The sequence below is a fragment of the Equus caballus genome, chromosome 2 (assembly GCF_041296265.1).
Source record: "Equus caballus isolate H_3958 breed thoroughbred chromosome 2, TB-T2T, whole genome shotgun sequence".
Lineage (NCBI taxonomy): Eukaryota > Metazoa > Chordata > Mammalia > Perissodactyla > Equidae > Equus > Equus caballus.
Window position 1 is genome coordinate 74,181,881 of NC_091685.1, and position 21,960 is coordinate 74,203,840.

Consider the following 21,960-nt stretch of genomic DNA (forward strand, 5'->3'; position numbering starts at 1 on the left):
GAACCAAAATCGAAGCGTTAAGAACCATCAGTGTTTTTTATATAAGGTATCAGAGAAAAAGGGAGATGAAGAAATTATTAAAGAAACATAGCTGCTAAAGTCACCACCTCTGTAGTCAAGTCTAGTTAGTAATTAATCATAGCTTCTTCCATCTGGCACCCATTCCATGTCTTCCTTGCCCCTTTTACTCTTTGCCAACAACTTTCAACTAGTTGGGTTTTCCTTTTCTTTTTTTTTTTCTAACCTGGTGGAGTGACCCAAATGTTAATTCCCATAGAATCTTATCATTATGCCATCCTTTATTTGGTGTGCAATATCCGATTGACCAGTACTTTTAGGCATTGGAGTACTAAAATTTACCCCAATGGATCTTCTGGTTTCCAGAAACAGTCCTCCTGGCCATAAAGAAAGCTTTTTCTAAGTTGGCGAAAGATAGTCGGGCAGAAGCATTTTGGGTTCCAAGGGGTCAAATGGTCCCCCTTAAGAATGGTGCCATATTGAGACCTCAGCAATGACCTCTGCTCCAGGCAGTTTCTGCAAATGACAGTGATAGTAGCCAGATGAGCCTTGTGAAGGGAAGGCCATTAGTCAATATAGTCGACAAAAATTTCTTGTGCCTAGTCTCTATACATGTCACCATGGCCATTTTGCAAATGAACAAAAGTAGAAAGGATGGAGGAAAACTCTTAGAGGACTAGAGAAAGAGCTGACTGACATCATAGGATTGAGAGCTCCCTCTGAGGGGCACTTACGTAACACGTCTGTTATTCTGTGTGTATTCCTAGAGGGCTATCCGCATATCTTTCCCACTGACCTCTTGTCCCCATTCACTCTCTTATTCTTTCCATATCCATGACCAGTCGGCCAGGGGATTAGCCACAGCCCATGGTTCAGTGTTTGTGACTTGTCATCCCTTCTCCCACATCAAGTGGATAATGTGATGCATTGCCCTGCACTCTGCCTAATGGGATTTATCTTTATTGCTGTATTTCAGGGTTACCCCTGAATAGGACCATCATGCAGTGGAATTCACTTCTGAACTACCTATAAACCTGGGCTATGCTTTTGATCTTAGCCTTATCACCACTGAGGCCATAGTTGTGGGTTGAAGGAAATTTGGCTCAGCAAGAAGACCATGTACCGGGGGTATCTGAATCACCCACTCACTCGGTTTGTTTGTATTATCCAGATCTACTTGGACCTGCTCTTATATATACAATTTTTACTTAATAATGGAATGTTACTACACATTAGAAATCATCGAGTTTGTAATGGGCCAACTGTGCTCCTAATAATTGGTTTCCCCTAGTCAGGCCTTACAGATAAGCTAGAGAATATTTTTCAAATAGAGATTAGTTGACAGCAAAAAAAGATTTACCTTACATGAATTCTAGGGTTTTGTACTGTAGTTCTAGTTGGTCTTGAGTCATAAGGCTCAAGTAGCAAGGCTGCTTGCATCCTAACCTGGACCTGCCACAGATCTTTCCTTTGCTCCTGGCCCTACCTAGACAAGCGGCTTTATGGGTTACGTGGGTAGGAGCAGCCGATTCAAATGATGTGGGGTTATCACACTGTGCTCTAAACTAGTGAATTCCTGTAAACTTTACCAATGTGACAAGTCCCAGAACTTCTGCAGCTTTTATCTCCTATTCTCTGGCAAGTGAATGAATAAGTTATAGAGGTAATATTATCGGACTCCAGGTGTTATTTATTATATGTGGTAAAACTCCACCATACAATAAACGGGGTCCAAAAATCTTAATCAGTCAAAATGCCCATTTTGCATTATTGTGAGATTAAGAAATGATCTAGGCATGTCTGTGTGTCTGATTGTCTGGGAGCTCCATGGGTTCATTTGTGCCATACAAAATTATCTGGATTTGGATTGCTGTTTGGTGCCACCTGGTGGTGGCTGTTTGACCTATCTCTGCAGAGTTATGGGTCATTCTGGATCATGTGGCTTGCTGCATCTACTAGGACAGTGGCTGCAATTCTAGGAATGTCCCGGTTAGTTGGTGTCAATTTTGTCATTCTGGTCTGGGGAAATTGAGCTGGGAGAGAGGTGGGGATGTGGAAACTCACCTGCTTCCTGGCATTTCCCTTGCCTAGTTGCCATCCTTAGATAAGAACTTTGGAAGCCCACTTTTGAGAACTTGACTTGGGAGCCATAAGAGCCTCTTACTATCGCTGTTTATATCTACATTCAGAGGAGGAATAGCTGGGCTATCACAGATTTTACTGTAATTGTTTTTCCTAACATTTTTCTCCTATCAGGACCAACTGGCAAAAAATGACAGCAATGAAATTTGGGTGACTTTCTTTATAAGTAAATTATATGATATGGCTTAAATGAAAATTCAATGAATAAATATATGTCAATTGTTTTCTATGTTTTTGTAATAGTAAATGTTTGCCCTAAAAAATAAAACATTTTGCTTATTATTTCAAAAACTTATTTTTGTCTGAATATTTTGTTTCAAGATTAATTTTTCTTCAAACTCCAACATTCTGACAATCTATACTTTATGAATTATATAGCATTATAATATTTTATTAATCTAGTTTCAATATGTAACCCGGTTTAACCAATGCTTCTTCAATTATGTGCTCGGAAATAGGCACCTAGTTTAATGAATCTAACAGATTGTGAGATATTTTCAATTAAATTTGGAACTGACTTTTCCCCCGCGTTTTATTGTGGCTCTAAGAAACTGATGGAGCCTAACTTACTCCACCCCTTTCTCCACATCACCAGAACAAATTTTGCTTTGATTGTTGTTTTGCTTGTATTAGAGATTATTGGAGGTGAACATTTAGTTTTTTGGCAATGGGAAGTATTATTTCCCATTCTCCAAATGGAGATGATTATTTTTATGGAAAAAAGATAAGATCATTAAACAATGTTGTTGAAAACAATGTGTCTTAAAGTTCCTTTTAATGAGTCACTCTTGTAAACTTGGAGACTGAGATATGATAGAGAAACTGAATTTGTGTTGTTATTCTATTTGGAAACCTACAAATACTATTCCAGAAACTTTTCCTAGAGGTTAACTAGACATTTCATCTGCCTTGAAAGTCATAGCATGTGATTATTTTACAAAATATTCTACTACTACATGACATGAGTCTCTATTTTTCCAAACTGCTGTATCCCAAACTTACCTGAACAGTAAGGCGATACTGCACATTTTATATTTCTGTTAGGTTGACATCTGACTTCGACATATGAAAATCTGTGTCAAGGAGGTTATTCTAGGGTGTAGCAACAAAGGGTCAGAAAGTTAGTATTTCCGTTCAAGTAATGTTTTACTCGTAGCATCCAAGTGTTTCCAGGTTGCAGGGGCTTGTGCTCCAATCACTGATGCAGGACTCACACAACTGCAGCCTTGTCCTCTTCAATATCTGACTTTCAAAGCCTTGGGAGGTCAGCATCTCAGCTGAAATGGAAATAGACCACAGAGGACTATGAATGAGAGAGATGTACGGGAGAAGCTCAAACAGGTACACATCACTTTTCTTTACAACCTACTGATTAAATTCAGTTACCTGGTTACAATCACTGAGTAAAGAAAGTCAGAGAATATGGTTAAATGATGCGTTCAGAAGAAGAAATAGAATTTGGAGAATGAGGAGTAGTCCCTAACATGTATATTTTAATATTGTATAAATAAACACCTTTGATGTCTACAGATACAAAGAATTGAAGAATACATGACTTATTGTTTAGTACTTTTCTATTAAAAAATTTAAGGTAAGAAACTAAATGCAGGGGCTGGCCCGGTGGTGCAGTGGTTAAGTTTGCTCGTTCCGCTTCTCAGCTGCCCGGGGTTCGCTGGTTCACATCCCGGGTGTGGACATGGCTCTGCTTGGCACGCCATGCTGTGGTAGGCACCCCACATATAAAGTAGAGGAAGATGGGCATGGATGTTAGCTCAGGGCCAGTCTTCCTCAGCAAAAAGAGGAGGACTGGCAGTAGTTAGCTCAGGGCTAATATTCCTCAAAAAAAAAAAAAGAAACTAAATTGCAAATAATTTAAAATAGAAAACTGTACATATTAGAATATATATAAAACCTGTAATAAAATGATATACAAAATATGAAAAATATATTCATATATTACATACTATAATATAATTTTATACATTTAACATTCTATATAAAAGATATATGATTTTGACTAATCATATATATATATAAAACTATAGTGAGTAGAAAAAAAATCACAGAAGCCAAAAGTGAAACCAAAAATCATTTTGCCACAACCTTGAAACTTCTGAAACTTTTAGCTCTTTATTTCTAAATGTATAACAGAAGTTAGTTTTGTGTTTTTTGTTGGTTAGGGGTTTCGGTAGAGGCCTTGAAGATCAAATACAATAAAATGGGTATCAAAGACACAGAGATTTGAAAGCCTAAATCAAATGCAAGACCACTTATTGAGAAATACAAAGAGATTATGAAACTGATCTGGTCAACCTCAGCTCTAACTTTTAAAAGAGAAACTGATGATCATCAGAGACAGAATTGGCGTTCCCTGGTAAAGAGCTGTTGGTGTGCTATGGTGAATCCCTTCCCACTTCCCCCTGGTGAAGGGAAAGAGAGCTTCTTTCTTGTCAGTTCGAGTGGCCTCATGGTGATGACTTGGAGAGCCTTGTGTCTCATTGATCCTGAGGGACTTGAGGACTGATATTGGCTCAGGTCTGGATATTTTAGTGGTGAAAGTCAGTGGAAGTTGCTGCCTCTGTTTGTCAGAGAGTAAAGTTGAGGTGGCTCCACTGAGAAAGAGCAGCTCTTCCCCAAAGTGAGGGCTGATGCTTGCATTCCTGGGTACTCTCCTGACAAGAGGCAACATAATGATCTTTCAAAAGGACTAAGCAGACCACCTGGAGGAGAGGCGGGATCTCAACTGAGAAATAGATGATAGGTTTCTGGATTCCCAGGGTCTGATGGGGGAGTTAAAAGTGGCCAGACAAATGGGAGAAGTGGTATCAGCAGCCAGAGGTCCTCTGCAGGAGAATCTCCGTGGAAACCACAACAGCACACTGTGAGAAGAACCAGCAATTGCACTTTTCCCACACATGCCAGGAGGGCTGTGTCTTTTTCCACTCTTCTTTTGCTTTAGGCCAAAGGCTATATAGAGGTCAGAAGCACTTGTTAGTGAGTAGGGAAGTGGAATGGGGTGGAGGGGGATAAGAACTTTCCTTATCCTCCTCCAGAATGCCAAAAATTAGTAGGATCCCAATGGAGAATGAATGGGACTTGGGGACACTCTAAATTGTATGACAGTTAAACTGTGTTGGACATTTCATTGTATAAAAAATGACCAAAAGTATGGTCTGAGTTTTTGTTTGAGAAAAGGAAGTATTAGCTACAAAGAGCAAATTTAACATTTTCTGAGCATTGGATAAATTACTTCTTACTTGTTCTCTGTTAATCAGCATCATTCAATATACAAGTTATGATGATATATTAGCATAAAAAGCTGAACTTGAATATGTAAAAAAATACAATCTCTTTAGTTTATATTATTTGCCTTCTTCCCGTCCTTCAATGAGAAAACTCCCTTAATGTGGCCCTTAATGAGAAAAACAATAACAAATGTACAATCTGGTTTATAGTTTACTCTAATTCAATAATTAGATAATAATTGAATAAAATGATTCAGTTTAATTCCATTTGGGTATTAAGTCTCTTGGCTGCCTCCTCATTCCCTTTTCCCTTTCCAAGATACTGTCTGCCTGGGCGTATGGTAAGAAGGGCATGGTGAAGGGTAGACTGACCTCATTTGACCGCGTTGGGTACAGACAGCAAGCACTGGTGGCTTTTAAAGTCCACGCACGGGGCCCCTTCTGACTGAGCTGCTATCCCACCAAGGCTACTTAGATATGTCAGTGACCTAGAATGTTGGTACAGGACAGTCTGTGTGGTGGCTTCTGTGTTAGTGTTTCAGTGATGGGTGGTCAAATTCTCATTTGCCGTTTGTTTCACTCTTGCTTATCTGAGCATTGCCCACAAGTTGGGTTGAAAGAATCCTAAAGAAAAGGAAATAGAGACTCAGCTTCATTTTCTTTGCTCTCTGCGATTGCTCTTCCCCCTTTTTTCCTTCATTCACCCGCAGATAGGAAAATGGTCTTTTAGATCGGGCTGCTGTAGCAAAGTACCCAAGCCTTTAAATGATAAACAATAAACTCATAAACAATAGAAATTCTTATTTCTATTGTTTTCTAGGCTTATAATTTCTAGGCTTGTAAACAGTAAAAATTCATTTCTCACAGTTCTCGAGGCCGGAAGTTTCAGATCAGAGTGCCAGAATGGTGGGGGTTCTGGTAAGTAACCTCTTCCAGGTTGCAGACTGCCGTCCTCTCATTGTATCCTCACATGCCAGAAAGAGAGAGAACTCTCTGGGATCTCTTTTATAAGGCACTAATCCATTCACGAGGGCTCCACTCTCACGACCTAATCACCTCCAAAAGCTTCACCACCTAATACCATCATGTTGGGGGTTAGGATTTTAACAAATGAATTTTGAGGGGGACACAAACATTCAATTCATAACAAGTGAGAAGTCTTGAAGTCTTTTCCTTTTTTTTTTTTTTGAGCAAGATTAGCCCTGTGCTAACATCCGCCACCAATCCTTCTCTTTTTGCTGAAGAAGACTGGCCCTGAGCCAACATCTGTGCCCACCTTCCTCTACTTTATATGTGGGATGCTGCCTCAGCATGGCTTGATAAGTGGTGCATAGGTCGGCACCCAGGATCCGAACCAGCAAACCCCAGGCTGCTGAAGTGGAACGTGTGAACTTAACTGCTGTACCACCGGGCAGCCCCAAGAAAGCTTTTCTTTTATTCCTTCATTGTTTCATAACTTTTCTCTACTACATAGTTAGTCTAAAAGAGATCCATTCCATACCCCAGAATAGTTCCATGATCTTAGTCTGCCAGGCTCATTGTTAATATGCTTAAATAGGGCCAGCAATGATGTCATTAGAATCTAGAAACACTTTTCTCCAGCTATTTCTCACAACAATTAAATTGCATGTTTAAACAGAGTATTTTCTAGCTCCTTCCTCTTGCATCTCACAGTAACACATCCTAGTTTCTTCACAGGAAAATTACATACAATAGAGTGAAGGTTTTGTACCCCCAAAGGTAATAGTGTAATGCAAATTAGAAATTTTTGAAATATTGTATGCATTATATAAGTTTTAAAGTTCAACAATAATATACAGCAACATACATATCTTCTTTAGCCTTATTTCCCGTTTGATCAATTGTGAAGTACCTTAGAATTTCCCGAGTTTCAGTTCCATTGTCATGTTGTTATATGTTATTGTTCTAATCATGTTCTTTTTATTTTTTAATAGCTTAGTCAGAAAAATACATTTCTAATATTTCACATCAAAACTGCTAGAAGTGTTAACATCGCAGCCCTTCATCTCTGCTGCTTCCATCATGTTTGGAATAGAACATGGAGCCTCATCTTTTCATTCCATATAGGCTTTCATGTCAGTCACTAGAACTGGATTCTGCTCTAATGGTTTAGTCAGGCCTCATTGGATCCTATTGTATTGTCCATTTACAACCCCCAGAAAGTGACTACAAATACTTTTTGAACGTTTGGGATATTTGTATAAATACCTTAGTCAACAAAAATTTCCAGTGTCTTGGGCTGGCCCCGTGACCGAGTGGTTAAGTTCATGAGCTCTGCTGCAGGTGGCCCAGTGTTTCATTGGTTCAAATCCTGGGCGCGGACATGGCACTGCTCATCAAACCACGCTGAGGCAGCGTCCCACATGCCACAACTAGAAGGACCCACAACGAAGAATATACAACTATGTACTGGGGGCTTTGGGGAGAAAAAGGAAAAAATAAAATCTTAAAAAAAAAATTTCCAGTGTCTTTAGATTTCTGAATTAGGTATTTTGTGATATTAACTTGCCAGATATTGCATACCATCAATTTGGTAGATCAATGCCAAAGATGCAGTCCTCTAGTAAATAGCAATTAGAAATTGTCATTTGCACTGGGGTAAAGTACAGATTAAACTGTAACAAAATATACTGACTGAAAGAGCTGTGAGTATCAGAAAATGCACTACCATTTGAATTAGTTACCTGGGTAACTTAGAGGTTTTAATCTAATCACGCCTAAGTGGGTGGTAGTCAGTGAAAGCTTCATTTAACAATGTCAGATCAGTACTTTGCAAAGAATTGTTTTTTGTAAGCAATGATATTAATTGCAAATGACAAACTGAGGGTTAAGAAAGATCCCTAAGGCTCATTTACCTGCCAGGGGGATTACCATGATTGCTTTATTAAAATAGTCTTGTTGCAATTGCAGTTCTGTTAAAGAAGCATCAATCTCCTGAAAAAAGGAATATTTGAAAAACAGTTGAAAAGCTTTAACTCACAAAACATGTTCTGAAGATTACTATTTATTTTAAAAAGTGTTCTTAGTTATAAATTCTATTAACTTGTTACTTCAGCCAGTATTATCACTGGTTCTATAAAACAGTCTTGGTTTTAAAGGTCTGTGCATATGTAAAACCTCTTTCTCATTTTAGGGTATTCAGTTCCAGTAGTAACATCCAGTTTTTTCTCGACATTGCCAACAGTATTTGAATACAGATTTGAGAAAGTGAGATCCAATTCTGCATTCTCTTTCCTGTCATTACTTGTTTTTCATTAATTTGACCTATCTGCAGTGTGCAGTATTTACCTTATAAAGGAACATACTCCATTGATGAGGAGGAAGAATTGACTTTTAGTATCAAAATTTCAATGATAAAATCTGTCATCTTTGATTTTTGGTTGTATACTCTGCTGCCCTGAGATAGGTGATTGAGAAGGCCTTAAATATTCTCATGGAAAATGAAGATTAAGAAAAAAAAGCCTCAGAAAAAAAGGAAGTTATCTTTTTATTGATGCATAATTTGCATACAATAAAATGCAATAATTTAAAATGTACATGTTGATACATTTCGGTGGATGCAGATAATTGAGTTAACGCTGTCTCAGTCAAGATAAAGAACATTTCCATCACTCCAGGCCTTACTCAGACTGCCTGCTCTGCCTCACTCCAGCCCCGAATTCCGCCCCCCAATCCAGGCAATCACTCTTCTGAACTGCACTGATCTTCTCACTTTATTTAATTTAGTTTGGCTTGTCCTAGAGTTTGATGTAAATGGAACAGTATGTGTGTATACTCTTACACCTGCCATTTTTTGGTTGATATGTTTTTGAGATTTATCCAACATTATTATATGTTTCATGTTTTGAGTTTTGTGGGGTTCTTTGTCTGTTTTATTGCTGAGTAGTATTCTGGTTGTATGACTGTTTATTCACTCATCCGTCTGTGGGTATTTGGGTTAGCTCTTATAACTAAAGATTCTCTGAAAGTTCTTGCAATAGTCTTTTCATGAACATTCAAAAAATGTTTCTTGGGTAAATTCTTAGATGTGGTATTGTTTATTATATAACAAAACACCAAACTATTTTCCAAAGAGATTGTGCAAGTATCAATTTATTGCCTCTCATCTCTCAATCTACCTTTCATTGCCTATTCTGCAGTAATGGAGCTGGATCCTGTAAGCTTGTAGCCTTTGTAGCAAACAAAATATTAAGCTTTGTCACTAAAAAGGGACAGCAAGGGCATTGCCGAGTGAAGGGCTTCTCTTTCCAGCTCTGGAGTACTTCTGTTTCTCCTTACTTCTGCTGCAGTGGTGAACGAAGGGAAGCCATGCAGGGGTATTCCACCCCATCTCCACGCCGGGCATGTGCAGTCCCATATCCCGACATGTGCAGTCCAAGCATGTGAGTTTTCATATCCAGGCTTGGTGGGCACTGTGTACTCCAGGTCTTGATGGGATTCCAATGTTCCAACTCCTTCTGTACACCTGCCTGCCAGCTTCAGCCCACCCACAATCTGGAGGAGTGTTTCCTGCTTGCCAGCATCAGTTGAAGTTCCCTGCCTGCCAGCTTTGGTACAACTATTCCGAATGGGTGGGAGGAGTGGGTATGGGATTGCCTGCTCTCCCAGTGACTATGGGCCAGCTCTGGCCCTGTCCACCAAATAGACTTAGCCATCCAGTGGGCTGCAGTTTCTCCAATGAGATCTGAATCCCAAATCTGAGGAAGCACGCCTTCCTAGTTTGGTTCTTCCTTCCATACTATGTCTCATCACTGCAGTATTCTTTAGAACTCTCCTGACCCCTTTATAGTTATTCCTCTGTTATAACTAGTAATTCCTTATTTTAAACTTTGCTTAGTCAAGTTACTGTGTCTTTTGTCTCCTAATTGGACCTGGACTGATAACAGTGATTTTACCATTTTATACTCCCAGCAGCCATGGATTAGAGTTAGTTGATCTGCATTCTTGCCAACACTTCTTTTGGTCATTGTTTTAAATTATAACATTTCTACTAGTGGTGAAGTGGTAACTTACTGTGCTTTTACCTTTGTATCAGATTGAACAGCTGATATTAGGGGAATATCTCCTGATTCACAACTAAGGTTAAATGAAATAGTCATAATACAATTCCTTGTTATGTACATTTGTGTGTGTGTGCATGCATGTGTGTGAACTATCTAAAGGTAGCTGTGTTTGACACGCTTTCAGAGGAAATACGTCTGTGCTTAGAAGCCTTGTTTTACTCTTTTAAGGATTAGCTTCATTGTTCTTTTAGAAAGAGTTCATGCGGAAATTATTGCTTTTACTTTTAAATAGGCAAAAATAGAAAAAGAGTCTATTGAGGGAAGGAGTGAGTTTAATCAGTGGCTTTTATTGCATGGAGGTAATTCTGGGCCCTAAGAGGGGGCTGAGAAAGGCAGAATGTCACTTGAAGTGGGTCAGAGATCCTCCGGTAGGGTGCTTAGAAGAGCTGCTTGGCAAATTACAAGAGATTTTATAGAACCTTAATGGCCATCAATAAAAATACAAGTGATAATTGCCAACTATAATGCTTTCTGTATGTCTGAAAATATTCTAGGCACTTAACTCATTCATGCAAACTCACATAAACAACTTTTCAGCTCAGGGTTGAGTTTTAAAAATACTGTATTTCTTATTTTTTGTATAATAGCTCCCAGGTCAGTTAAAGCACAACATTATAGAAAATGTTATTTTGTATTTTAGAATTAGCCCAATTCCTTCAATATATATATGAAGATGTTAAGATATAAAATAGGTGGCATCATCAAGGAACTAAGGTAAACATTATTTCAATAAGCCAAATCATGATTGCAGTATTAGTAAAGACTTATCTTTATGGTTCTATTTCAGGCAGCCTTTTAGTAAGTGTGAACCTAATCATAGGTTTGCTCAGCTCTAATATTGGAAAGAAAATCCCAAATATAAATTTTTATGATGGGGATTCAGTATCACCATCTTTATATAGCAAACAATAGATTAGAAAATGAAATCAGTAACAATGATACCTTTTTACATATAATCAATTTTGCTGGAATGCATCTATTTTGTAAAAGAAACACTATTAGCATTTATCACTTTAAGAAGTTTGGAAGACAATATGATGTATGGACAAAAAAAGAGAATAATAAAGAAGGGAAAAGAATGGTATTTTAAATCTTCATCAATTCTTTAACTAGAATAGAAGAGCTGTAGGGTGAAATTCTGCTTGTAGTAGCATCTAGAGTGTCCATTAACTTTGATTTATTCATATGGTAGTCAGATACATTTAATATACCTTTATAAGACATTATTGAAATAAACTATGATATTTTGATATTATAATTTACTATAAAATACGTTAATCCCACAATTGCATCTGAATCTGCTTATGGGTGTAGACCTCCACATTCAATGTTGGTAAGCAGGGGATCAGACTTAAAGTGGACGGATTTTACATAACTCAAGTACTATTAAGGTCTGAAGCCAAGAAAGTCACTCCAAAGACTTGCAGCCACATTTAATCACGTTTAACACCACAAAACTGGCTGTCAAAAGTCTAATTAACTGTCAGCATTCGCTCTATTTCCCATGCTGCTCACTTGTACAGCCTTTTATTGTAACATCTGGCAAGTTTTAAAAAATTCTCTAGAAAACCACTTCTTCCTATAGTTTTACAGCCCAGAGTTCTAGTGAAATGTACTGTTGTTGGAAGAACAGCGAAAGCATATTTGATGCTTCATTGTTGAACCATGAAGGTTTTTAAATCATGTTGTAGTTACTGGTCACTTTATTTTACGTGAGAGCACACAGTTGAGCTTAAAGAGGCAAATACCAAGTGAGTGCTGATTTGTATTAAATTTTACTATTTAGTGATATTGCAACTTTTTCAAAATTTTTCCAAAATTAAAACCCCACTCTCAGTCGCACAGTTCACCTGCTCTTAAATCACAAGTGACCATCTTAGTCTTTGTTTTCTTGATTTTTTTTCCAATTGCTAAGGAGTTGTTTTATCACCTAAATATACTTTATGTTACCAACTGAAATTAAAACAGAAGAGCATATTTGCTTACATATTTACTGCTATAGTTGGAGATAAATATTCCACAATGCAGAATCTTTTTTTTTTTTGTGGTGAGGAAGCTTGGCCCTGAGCTAAAATCTTTTGATCTTTTGCCTATCTTCCTCTTTGTTTTTTTCTCCCCAAAGCCCCAGTACATAGTTGTATATCCTAGTTGTAGGTCATTCTAGTTCTTCTATGTGGTATGCCACCACACGATGACTTGATGAGCACTGCGTAGATCTACACCCAAGATCCAAACTGGTGAACCCTGGGCTGCCGAAGTGGAGCGTGTGAACTTAACGACTCAACCACAGAGCTGGCCCCACAGAATCTTGATGATAAGAAAATATTATAAAATCCAGGAAATAAAGTCTGATTGCCTTCAGAGAACTACAAACAGCGAGCAGACTTACTAATTAGTAGCATTTGATGACAAAAGAACATAAAATAATATCTTTATTGTGGCTAGGAGAAAGTAACTATCAATAAGAATTCCAGACTGAGCTAAATTATGCTTTAAGAGTGATTGGAAAATAAAGATACATTCTAAAAAGAATATCAAAAATATAGCACAAATTGCACATGTTGAAAAACTACAAAAGGATATACTTCAACAAATAGAAGGAAATTATACAAGAGAACCCAAAAGGAAGAGTGAATTGCAAGAAGCAATGATGGGCAAAGAAATTAGTACATTTGGTTATTTTAAATTAGCTATGTTAGTAAAAATAATAACAATAATGACTAATTTGCAATGGTGGGGTGGTAAAGTGAGGTGTAACTCATAGAAAATGGTGATATATTTGAATGTCAAAGATTTGGTGTTGATGTGTTCTAAGGTCCTAGTATGGTTACTTTCAGTCAGCTGGGCCTGTTAACATCTGAAGGAAATCACTAAAAGAGATTTCACAACTTCCAAACTAGCAGAAAGGAAAAAGGCACAAAATAAAATACAATCAATACGCTATGAGGCAGGAAAGAGGAAAGAAAAGCAAAGAAAAAAAAAGAAACTGCAAAATGGAAAATACGAAATAAAGTGATAGAAAATAGAGCAATTATGTGAAAAAATCACAGTAGATGAAACAGAAAAAGTGATAATCTCAGATTGGGCTTATAAATCCACCTAACAGTTCTTGAGAGCTACCTTTAAAATATAAAAATTAAGAATTAAAATGAAAGGAATTGGGGGAAAAGTTCACCAGGCAAATACTAATCAAAAGAAAATTGGTTACAGCAATATTGCTGACAGAAAAAATCCACAAATGATGGAAGGGAGGACCTGGAAATTTATTCAGTTGATTCAAGTGTGTTGCCTCAGCAAATCTTTCAAACTGACTGATGCTTGAGCCTCTCAAAATCATTTTCCCATTTTGCTCTGTAGTCATCATTGTTCCCATGCCCATCTTCATACTCAATTCCCTTGCAGCAGAGTCTTATCCTCTCTCTTTTGGACATTTAGTTTCCCTGTCTTATCATATATCCTTCAGAGCATCTCCAAATTCTTGTGTGTGATCTCTATCCTATACAAACCTAATTATGCCACTCTCCAACTTGAAATCATTCAGTGACACGGCATTACTTGTAAGGTAGAACTCCAAAGGGTGAGAAGCTGCCATCTGTCTCTTAAGTGTTTTTTTTTTTTTTTTTTTTTTACAATACTTGCAGGCAGCACACACGTTTTATATTTCAGTGATCCTAAGCTATCTGTCATTCAAGGAATAGGGCATCCTTTTTATACTTTTATGTTGTTCATACTATCTCCTTATACTGGAGTTTCCTTTCATTTTGTTCACTATACATGTTTCAAAACATACCTAAGCTTTTACTCATTCTAATTATCCATCCATTCACCATTATATGATCCCTTCGTCCCTCTGTGTATGTATGTGTATTTTCACATAGCTGAATATTTATACACATACACATATATATGTATATAATTTCCATTTAACAATCTATTTTAATTACCTAGTTTTACAACTCTCTTCCAATAAAAATGTTGAGTCTGTTGAGGGCAGAATCCATTCCGCGTGGGGTATCTAGTCCCAACAGTGGCTGCTAAAGTGCAATAATCCACTTCGAGAGAAGAATGTGAATCTGGAGATCACCTAGTCCAAATTCTTTGTTTTATAGATGAACCTAACAGGCGGCATAGAGATTACTAGTTTGTACTACATTGGTCTTTCAAAAATCTGAATCAACATTGGGAAGGTTAATTTTCTATTATATTTGTCAAGTATGTAAGAAATCTTTTCTCTGGCATTGGCTGAGCTAAAGTAACTGGTTCATCAACTCCACCAAAAATAATATGCAGGGGCTCGCCTAGTGGCGTAGTTAAATTCACATGCTCCGCTTTGGTGGCCTGGGGTTCACAGGTTTGGATCCCAGGCACAGACCTTTGCTCCACTCCTCAAGCCATGCTGTGGCAGCATCCCGTGTACAAAGTAGAGGAAGATAGGCACAAATGTGCACTCAAGGACCATCTTCCCCAGGCAAAAAAAGGAAGATTGGCAACAGTTGTTAGCTCAGGGCCAATCTTCCTCACAGGAAAAAAAATCTATCTATCTATATCTATATATATATATACACAGCATGATTTAGGAGTGCTTTAGCCTAGAATCATTAGGATTTAATCTTCTAAAATCTGGTCTTCTTGTGGAAAAACACTATTAAAATCCAGAAGTGAGCTTGTCCAGATTAGGAGGTCCAATCTTCTCTATTAAACTTATTTCTGCTCTTGATACTAACAATAATACCTATCTTGGACCTTAGGGAAGCCGCTCTTTTACCTTTCCTTCTTTCAAGACTACCTGCACTAAATATGAATTCTGATGACCATCCCTCTGCTCCATTGAGAATTCTGCCCCTTTCAGTCACTGTCCATGTTTGTTTTCCTGACCTGTCACCTCTGTCATGTGTCCTTACTTTGCAGTTCCCCTTACATTGGGACTTCTCTTCAAGAGTCAGAGCTTTTCTTACTGACGTACCTGTCTACACTTGTTTTTCTGGTCTCATTTGTTTTCTGTTCTCGCCTACCCACATTGGCTCAGCTACTTTCACCATCAGCAGCTGGATCAGGCTGGATACTTCCTAGCCTACCTTGGTCTGGCAGTAAGTGGGGAATTCTGGACCAAAAAGCAAATATTCTGGTGAAAGACTGAGGGAAATCCTACAACACAAATGAAATGCAAAGGCTAAATTATAAGGCAATTGTTTGAAATCCAGACTGCTTTTTCTGAAGCAAAACAAAGCAAAAAACAATATTAGTTAGGTCCCCAGGTTAGTTCATATCCATCAGAAAGATTAGGAGGAAGAAAAGGACATGGCCAAATGAATTCAAACGCATTAGCTGAAACCTTTCTAAGAGTAGTTTTACTGGATGCTTGAGAGAAACTTAAATACAGTAATACAGAATAGAATAGGAGATGTTAATTTGAGAAAAGATGGAAAGAAGGAGATAGCAGCAGAGGGAGGAGATAAATTTATGCCCTGCCTCTTTAAGATACAGTATTGCTTCTAATCCATGGGCTTCAGCCAAAAGGAAGATGGTTGTGTTATTGTTATGGTTTCAAGAATAAAATCTCAGGCATCTGTATTTACAGCGTGTGATGTTTTATACTTTTTAAGCTGCCAACAATGTGAGTTATACTCAAAAATACAGATGGTTAAAATCACATACACAGACAGTGATCTTTTCTGTATGGCAGATCCTATGCCTCTGATTCTTCATGTTCACTTTCTGGTATATTTTCCATCTCCTGACAAATACTGCTACTCTTTTATTTGGTCATTTATGTAGAAGTTTTGGAAGATGTGTATTAAATTCAGTTTTGTGTGCTATGTTTGTTCTGATAATTCCTTTCTTGCTGTACACTAATTTTTGAGTTCTGATTTCTCTTATTAAGCAGGTAGAATGTAAGGATGTCATGGAAGTTTTAAAAATTATCTAATGTAAGCTGCATAAGGTAAATAAAACTGGAAGAAATGACCGAAAATAATTATGAATAGTCTGCATTTAAAGTGTAATTAGATTAGATCAACCTTGGTCATTTTATATGCACTATAGTGTTTTATTTCAAAATGAAAACACACCCTTTTCAGAATAATATGTCCTGGATTAAATACATTTACAATGAGTGTATGAGATATGAATGTAAGGTACAGTGGTAGGTGCAATTACATCGTTTAATTGTTAGGCAGAATTATTTAATTTTAATTAATATTTAAGAGTGATATTAATAATTAAAAATCAAAATAGACTAAAGATTAAAAATAGCTTAAAAGATTTCTAATGCCTTCTCAGTTATTGTATGCTTTTCTTTTATGCTTTCCAACAAGAAGTCGTACAGTTCTAAGGTGCAGTAGTTCAATGAGACAGTTGTTTTAATTACTGGCAATTTAAACTGTGATAGTATAATTAGAATGTCCTAGCAATTTTCATTTGCATAGGGAACAAAGTATATTCAACATTTTATAGAGAATAAAGTTAACATAGCTTATCTTAAATTTTGAAACTACTTGGGAATTAAGAGAAGCTATAATTGATCTAATAATCACTTGTCAAAAAAATTTTCCTTAGTATGGATGAAATTGAAACATTTGTGTTCCAAGTAGATGCATTTAATATAGTGACTGTTTTATCATGGTATAAAATAAGAAGTCTATTAGTTTAAATTTTATCAACTATATGTGTTAGTATTCTTTGTTTTAAATCATGCTTATTTGAAATCTCAAATAAGAGTTTTGCAGAAATATACTTTGTATTTTTTAAAAAAGAATATATGTGTTTATATATATGCATCTATATACAGTTTATATCTGTATTTTATTGAATTCATTGATTACCAAAATGTATTCACTTTATTTAGGTGATTGAGTAAATATTCTTAACACTTAACACATTCATAAAGCTAAATTTGATTTTTCCTCCAGATGTTAGCTCTGGTTTATCCTAGGTTTAAGATCTAAAAAAGATTGGCTCAAATCCACATTTCACGTCCAGTGAAAAGCCCGGGGCCCTCCCAAATACATCTGTGTATTCTAAACGCACATTCTTCTGGTTGCCCTGGCTCCATTCTTCTATTTGTACTAGAACTTTATTTTCAGTTTGCATCTTTCTTGAGTTCTTTCTCTCAATTTTGACATGTACCCAAACTGGACACTCAGTACGTTTTCCTTATTTGTGCCTACTCCCTCTATGGCTTTCCGCTCATAATAAATTACAACAAAATATCAGTAACCATCACCAACGGGCATTACCAGTAGCAGCATTATTCATAATAAACAAAAGGTGGACACCAAAATTCCCATCAGCTAGTGAATGGGTAGGTAAAATGTGGCATATCTGTACAATGGAATGATACTCAGTAACATAAAGGAACGAAGTAGTGATGCTTGCGACAGCATGATTGGACCTCGAAAACATTCCAAATAAAGGAAGCTAGTTACGAAAGACCACGTATTGTATGACTTTATTTGTATGAAATGTCCAGAATAGGCAAATCTATAGAGACAGAATTTGGATTAGTGGGTGCCTAGTTTGGTGGTTGTGAGGAAGTTGGGGGAATGGGGATGATAACTAAAAGATATGGGTATTTTTTTGAGGTGATAAAAATGGTGTAAAATTGATTAGGATAATAGTTTCTTAACTGTGACGATACTGAAAATCACTGAATTTTAAACATTAAAACAATGAATTATATAGTATGTGAATTACATCTCCATAAAACTATTGCTTAAAATAGCACCAAAAACTGACACAATCTTTGTGTTGGCAGTCACTGAGACAGAAGTTTTGTCTGGAAAGATGGTGTTTCAAATATCAGGCACGAACAATTGAAAAATGAAAATGCAACGTCTCAGTTTTTGCCATGATACAATCAGCCAGCCCCAAGTACAGCTGTAGACTTTTCAATCCCACAGACTCATTAATGCCCACTAACATTTTTTTGGGTTTCATCTTTTTTTCACTACCCACTTGCCTTTATCTAGGGAAAGCAGAAGTATAAATTATAATTCTCCACTGATGGAAGTATTATAGTAACATACCCCAACTGTATTTCTCCACCTTTACTGCTTAGACTGCAGCAGCTACTATAGAAAGTTTTGGTCTTAAAGTTTCTGTTTTGATTGCGTGTTGTTTGATCATAGGAGTATGTGTATTTCAGCTTCTGAGTGGAATAGATGAGACTAAACTGCAACGATCTGTTAACTCTGAGTTTTGTGGGTAGAAGCAGAAGTATCTCTTAGTGGACGAAGAATGTGAAGAAAATTTACAGCTAAACTGCTATGCAAATTCCTTGATCAAATTGTGTCTGATGGAATTGGACACCTCCATTGTTCAGAAGCTTATTTTAATATTTTCTGTTCAATCTCTCTCTCTCTCTTTTTTCTTTTCAGCTATAGATCCAGCTAAAGATCCTTGCTTAAAGATGAAATGCAGTCGCCATAAAGTATGCATTACTCAGGATTCTCAGACTGCCATCTGCGTTAGTCACCGGCGGCTTACACACAGGTAAACATTGTTACATTCAATCCTCCTGATTGAACAGTCCTCTTTACCGTGAATTGCTACAGAGTATAAATATTTGGCAATGTCTGCTAAGTGTTTATCCAGAGTTTTATGGAAACAGTTTCAGAAGCTTGGTTAATACAATTATGATTCACTTGGGGTAAACTTTGTTATCAGAATTACTATGAATTATAGAATTTAGACATTTATTATTAAATAAAGAGGATTTACAGAAGATTGGATTAAAGTGTTCTATATACATACTTAGCCTTTTTTAAGTTTAAGGAACAAGTACGATTTTGATACCCTGTAAGTATTTTCTCTAGTGCCTACTCAAACATCCTATTTCCCTAAGGGGAGAATTGGAGACAAAGTTAAAGGCCAAACAAATGAATGATTGATGTTTATAAATAAAGGATGAAAAGTCAGAAAATAGAGATATAGGCCTGGAACACTTCAGGACACCTTCTTAAAAAGCACTTCTACCTGTGGAGTTCTTTAGTCCAGGCCCTGGAGGCTGACACAAAATTCCAAGAGGAGAAGAAAGAGTTTTAAATATCTTTTATAAGGATCGTCACTGCTTCTGTAAGGTAGGCTCTATTTGGAGACGGATCAGTAATTTTAGAAATAGCCTGTGTAGCTTGATGCTGAGTCTTAAGGATTGGAACATGCTACAACCAAAAGTAAAATCAGCGGGTAACTGACTGAAGCAGGCAGGTGTATCCATTCCCTTTATTTCTTTTAAAGGAATTCTCTTTATAAGAACACTCTTTTCTGTGATAGTGGGCCTAATTCATGTTTTGCTTTTCATCAAATGAGCAAGGGAATTTCACTGTTTGGTTAAGTTCAGAGACTAATTGGATTTTGGCTTTAGCGTGCTTATATCTAAATTCTATTATTTGGACACACCAACAAACACAGAATAAGAATGTTAGAGAACGTTAGAGAATAAGAACATAAGTAGCATTTCTAGAAAACAGCAAATATTTTAGTTTCTTTGATGTTCCTTATTAATATAAAAGCACGTGCATAGAGCCCTTTATTACATGCGGGATGGATTAGAGGAAGTCTTTACTCCATAATGCCAAATCTACAGTGGCAGATTTCAAGTACCAAGGCAGGCTAATGCCGCCAAGAGGGAGAGCCTGGGGATTAGTTCACTTGGGACAAAGAATTATGGCATACTGATAAGGAGCTTGCAGAAGTGAGACACAGGAGGGAGAAGGGAACAACAGTTTGGGATGTAAAGTGTAAAAGACTCCCAGGAAATAGCATTTCTATAAGGTCAGTGTACCCTGGGAGGGCACAGAAGGCTGAAGCAGAGTTATCAGTAATATATCCCCACTCACTCACAACCTCTGTGTTAGTTTTATAAAGGGATAGCAAGACTTTGCGCCAGAATTTTATTTTTCTATTTATTTCCTTAGAATTCCAAAAAGCTTCTGAATTTCTTGGAATTCCTATTAATGAATCATCAAACATTTAGAATGTTAGTCTGTGGACACATGTATGGGGGGATAAGGGAGAGCAGAGTTTTACTTGAGAAATCAATAGGAGGATGGTGTTGAAATGAGTTCTTTTATGATCCCTCACCTACGTTACAGAGACTTAGTCAATTCATTTCACATAAAAGCAAAAACGGTTTTCTCATGAGTTTCAGAGACCCTGTTTCTGTCTATACACATTTAACACCTTTGAAAAGGCTCATCTGCCATTTCACCCCTGGCCCCCTGAACTCAAGTCAAAGAGCAACCGAAGACCTCACAGCTCATATCCTGCCTGGGGCAAGAATGTCTCCTTTCAACAACTGCTGAACGCTGAAGCCGCGAGAGAGTAAAGTAACATACTCAAGATCACACAGCTGGAAATTTTCCGAGCATCAATTCCAGTCTATATTTATTGACTCCAAAGTCTATGCTTTCACAACTGCGCTTTCTCACTGCTTTGCTAACTTATTAGTAAATAAACACTTGGGAGCTGGCCCTGTGGCTCAGCGGTTAAGTTCACGTGCTCTGTTTCGGTGGCCTGGGGTTTGCTGGTTCAGATCCTGGGTGCGAACATACACACCACGCATCAAGCCATGGTGCGGTGGCATCCCACATAGCGGAACTAGAATGACCTACAACTAGGATATACAGCTATGTACTTGGGGCTTTGGGGAGAAAAAAAACCAAAAAACAGGAAGATTGGCAACAGTTTTGCTCAGGATCAAACTCCTCAAAAAAAAAAAAAAAAAAAAAAAGACCAAAATAGACTCAACTACAGACAAAAAGAAACTCCCCCCTCTTTTTTTTGGTGAGAAAGATAGGCCCTGAGCTAAACATCTGTTTCAAGTCTTCCTCCTTTTGCTTGAGGAAGATTGTCCCTAAGCTAACATCCATCCAGTCTTCCTCTATTTTATTTGTGAGATGCTGCCACAGCATGGCTTGACAAGCAGTGTGTGGGTCCATTCCCGGGATCCAAACCCTCGAACCCTGGGCCACGAAAGCAGAGCCTGCCAGTGTAACCACTACACCACTGGGCCAGCCCCAAGAAACTTTCTTAACATCATAAAGACTCTCAGAAACCAATAGCTAAAATGTTTCTTAAACAGAGGAATCATCCTGAATAGAGAACCATTGCCAGCTTTGCTTTTGGTGTAGTGGTGAGCTGGGCCAGTGGGGGAGACTACTTAAGTGGGTGGACTTTAAAGTGTTTTATGTAAAGAATATTTAATCCTATTTTATTTCTGATGGGGACTATTTTAAAATTTGCACTCAATACACACTATATTCAATAAATAAATAACTAGTTTCTGAAGAATTGATATTAAGATTAATATTTGATATACTTTACCTGCTTTAAGGATGTCGGTACATAGTGAATGTTGATACAACACTCAGGGAAGGAGAGGAGAGTTTGCCAAGCAGTTTGATCAATAAAAGTGGCTAACATAAATAATGTAGCGCTTAAATTTAGGGGTTGTGTGTATATTTTGGGGATGG

General features: G+C 37.3%; 1 protein-coding gene across 2 annotated transcripts in view; it reads left to right on the plus strand.

Annotated features, from left to right (window-relative positions):
• Positions 1 to 21,960, plus strand: part of SPOCK3 (SPARC (osteonectin), cwcv and kazal like domains proteoglycan 3) — a 456,613-nt gene that overhangs the window by 192,227 nt on the left and 242,426 nt on the right. For both annotated transcript variants that reach the window (XM_070257231.1, XM_023636338.2), the window contains exon 4: positions 18,865 to 18,979. In XM_070257231.1, the coding sequence (XP_070113332.1) occupies positions 18,865 to 18,979 (115 nt within the window). The remainder of the gene's footprint in view (positions 1 to 18,864; positions 18,980 to 21,960) is intronic.